Source organism: Stegastes partitus, unplaced genomic scaffold (assembly GCF_000690725.1).
Source record: "Stegastes partitus isolate 25-593 unplaced genomic scaffold, Stegastes_partitus-1.0.2 Scaffold893, whole genome shotgun sequence".
Taxonomy (NCBI): domain Eukaryota; kingdom Metazoa; phylum Chordata; class Actinopteri; family Pomacentridae; genus Stegastes; species Stegastes partitus.
In genome coordinates, this window is record NW_007578624.1 from 299,074 (window position 1) to 301,258 (window position 2,185).

The window sequence follows — 2,185 nt, forward strand, 5'->3', positions numbered from 1 at the left end:
GACAGTTCTGTTCAGTACAGGAGGGTTTCCAGCCCTCCTCCTTCCTGACTTCACTGCAGCTGTATAGATGTTATGCAACTGGACTTCTGGCAAACCAAACGATGGGTGGTCTTCACCCCAGGCAAAGGCAGGAACCAGAGGGGCCCATGAAGCACAGCTCTTAAAGGGCCATACCAGCTATTTGCATTGCACTACTATAAAGCTGGCAGATATGCAAACCAGAGATTTAACAAAACTACAATCAAAACTGATGGAGGCAAAATCAAGATCTGTTGGCTACTTTAAAGTCAGGTTCCAAAAACCCTGGAGTGAGCCTACACTTCCCATAATGCAACTTGGCAGCATCTCCTCACTTGGTAAATGTCGCAGGTCCTGTCAAACTTCAGTTGATAATTCAGACTTCCCACCAAAAAAGTGCAGCTACTGGTGAGACTCCTTGGAATCATCAGGGTCTGTCTGGTTTTGACTCAGGTGACGTTGATCAGAAACACGGTTTAGGAGGTGTTTCTCCTCATGTACAATTTGACAACACTTTGCTTGTAACAGTAGAACGACTCATACGGCCGCATGTTTCCTGCTTTTTCTGTCATAAAGGCGATGATGGGCTTTTTGGGGAACAGAGGCAAGACATGGGTCAAAGTGCCATCTGAAGCATCACAGAGGTGTCCAGCTGATGTTTCCTCTGGATTCTTTCACAGGAGAGCCTCTCATGTGTAACCTCTGTGGTTATTGGTCACGTCATGAGAACCACTGAAGGACAAATGTTNGCCCAGGACAGAGGGGCATCGCACCTACAGCCGGTTATTCATTTTATACAAAAGCAATAAAATGTTTACTAGCTTGCATTTTTTGTGCAATTTCACAGTGTCCTATACACTTTACAGACAGAACCCCCTGACACCAGAGTTTGTACAACAGCACTTTTACACTATGACTCTCACGCAGCATGCAGAAAGAAACTGTCCAAACAATCCAGGCACCATAACTCCACTACCTGCTCCAGATACCAGGGCTGGGTGTCTTTTTTTCTCACTTTTCCATTTAAAGCTGCCCTTTTTTTTAAGTTATTTTTTTGGCCTTGGTGCCTTTATTGGATAGCTTTAGTGAGAGGGAGACAGGAAAGTAGGGGAGAAGAATGGGGGGAGGACATGTGGGACATGCAGGATTTGAACTCATGACCTCCACATTGGGACTGTAGCCCTGCACATGGGACGCCAGCTCAACCAGGTGAGCTATAGCGGTGCCCCAAAGCTGCCTTTTTTTGCAATAATGACAGCAAGTAATGTGAAAGGAGTTACTCATAGCAACTCAGATACATAGAAGTAGCAGCAGCTCTGCAGTTCCACACAGCTATGCTGTGCCTTCAGCAGCTTTCAGCACCTTGGTCTGGTTTTACAGCCGACTGAAATATATTTAGTGGAAGAGTTAACCATTTAAGCAACAGTCCAGACTGCAGGTTGCTGTTACATGCTACCATGTATTTTCTTGTCCTGCTAAAATGTGATGTGTCTATGTTGTTACCTTCTGTCACTTTGTATTGTGTGTCCATTTGTCCCAGGTTACAACAGAGTTTCTTACAGTTAAGAAAACGATTGACTAAAGACGTTGAACCAGTTCAAAATGCTTAATGTCAATCTATGGGTGCACAGTAACAATCAACGTCTCTCCTTGCTCACCATCTCATTATCCTCACTGGTATTGGTCATGTTGCACCGCCACACCTTGCACTCTTGTAAATACCTGCAGATCTATGGTTCTTATTTACATTGTTCCTCACTGTATATTTGTTGTTGCACCAACCCACCAGAACAAATTCCTCGTACTGTGCAAACTACACCTGGAAATAAATCTGATTCTGAATATTTCAGTGAAGTATCAGGAAGGTAGTCATGATGCACAGATAAGTGAGACAACCACAGAAGCCACAGGTAAACAGAGGTAACTCACCCAGGGGGTCAGCCTTGCCATCCTTGTCCGGGACTGTGAACACACCCACCACCTTGTGACCCTGCTTTCTCAGGTTGGAGTAGACCTCCTGTCCAAACAGGCTCTGGCCAATAATAGCTAGTTTGAGCTTATTCTGGTAATAATGCTGTAACGAGAGGAAACAACACGTTAGATTCAGTTCTGTTCAGTGCATATCTGCAATGTTAAAAATGCTGCAAATGCTTCTCCACAGTAAGAG

The 2,185-nt window shown here is 44.6% G+C and overlaps 1 protein-coding gene across 1 annotated transcript in view; it reads right to left on the reverse strand.

The window, feature by feature from the left end:
- Positions 1 to 2,185, reverse strand: part of aldh1l2 (aldehyde dehydrogenase 1 family, member L2) — a 36,702-nt gene that overhangs the window by 32,264 nt on the left and 2,253 nt on the right. The window contains exon 2 of the mRNA XM_008293543.1: positions 1,948 to 2,092. Within this exon, the coding sequence (XP_008291765.1) occupies positions 1,948 to 2,092 (145 nt within the window). The remainder of the gene's footprint in view (positions 1 to 1,947; positions 2,093 to 2,185) is intronic.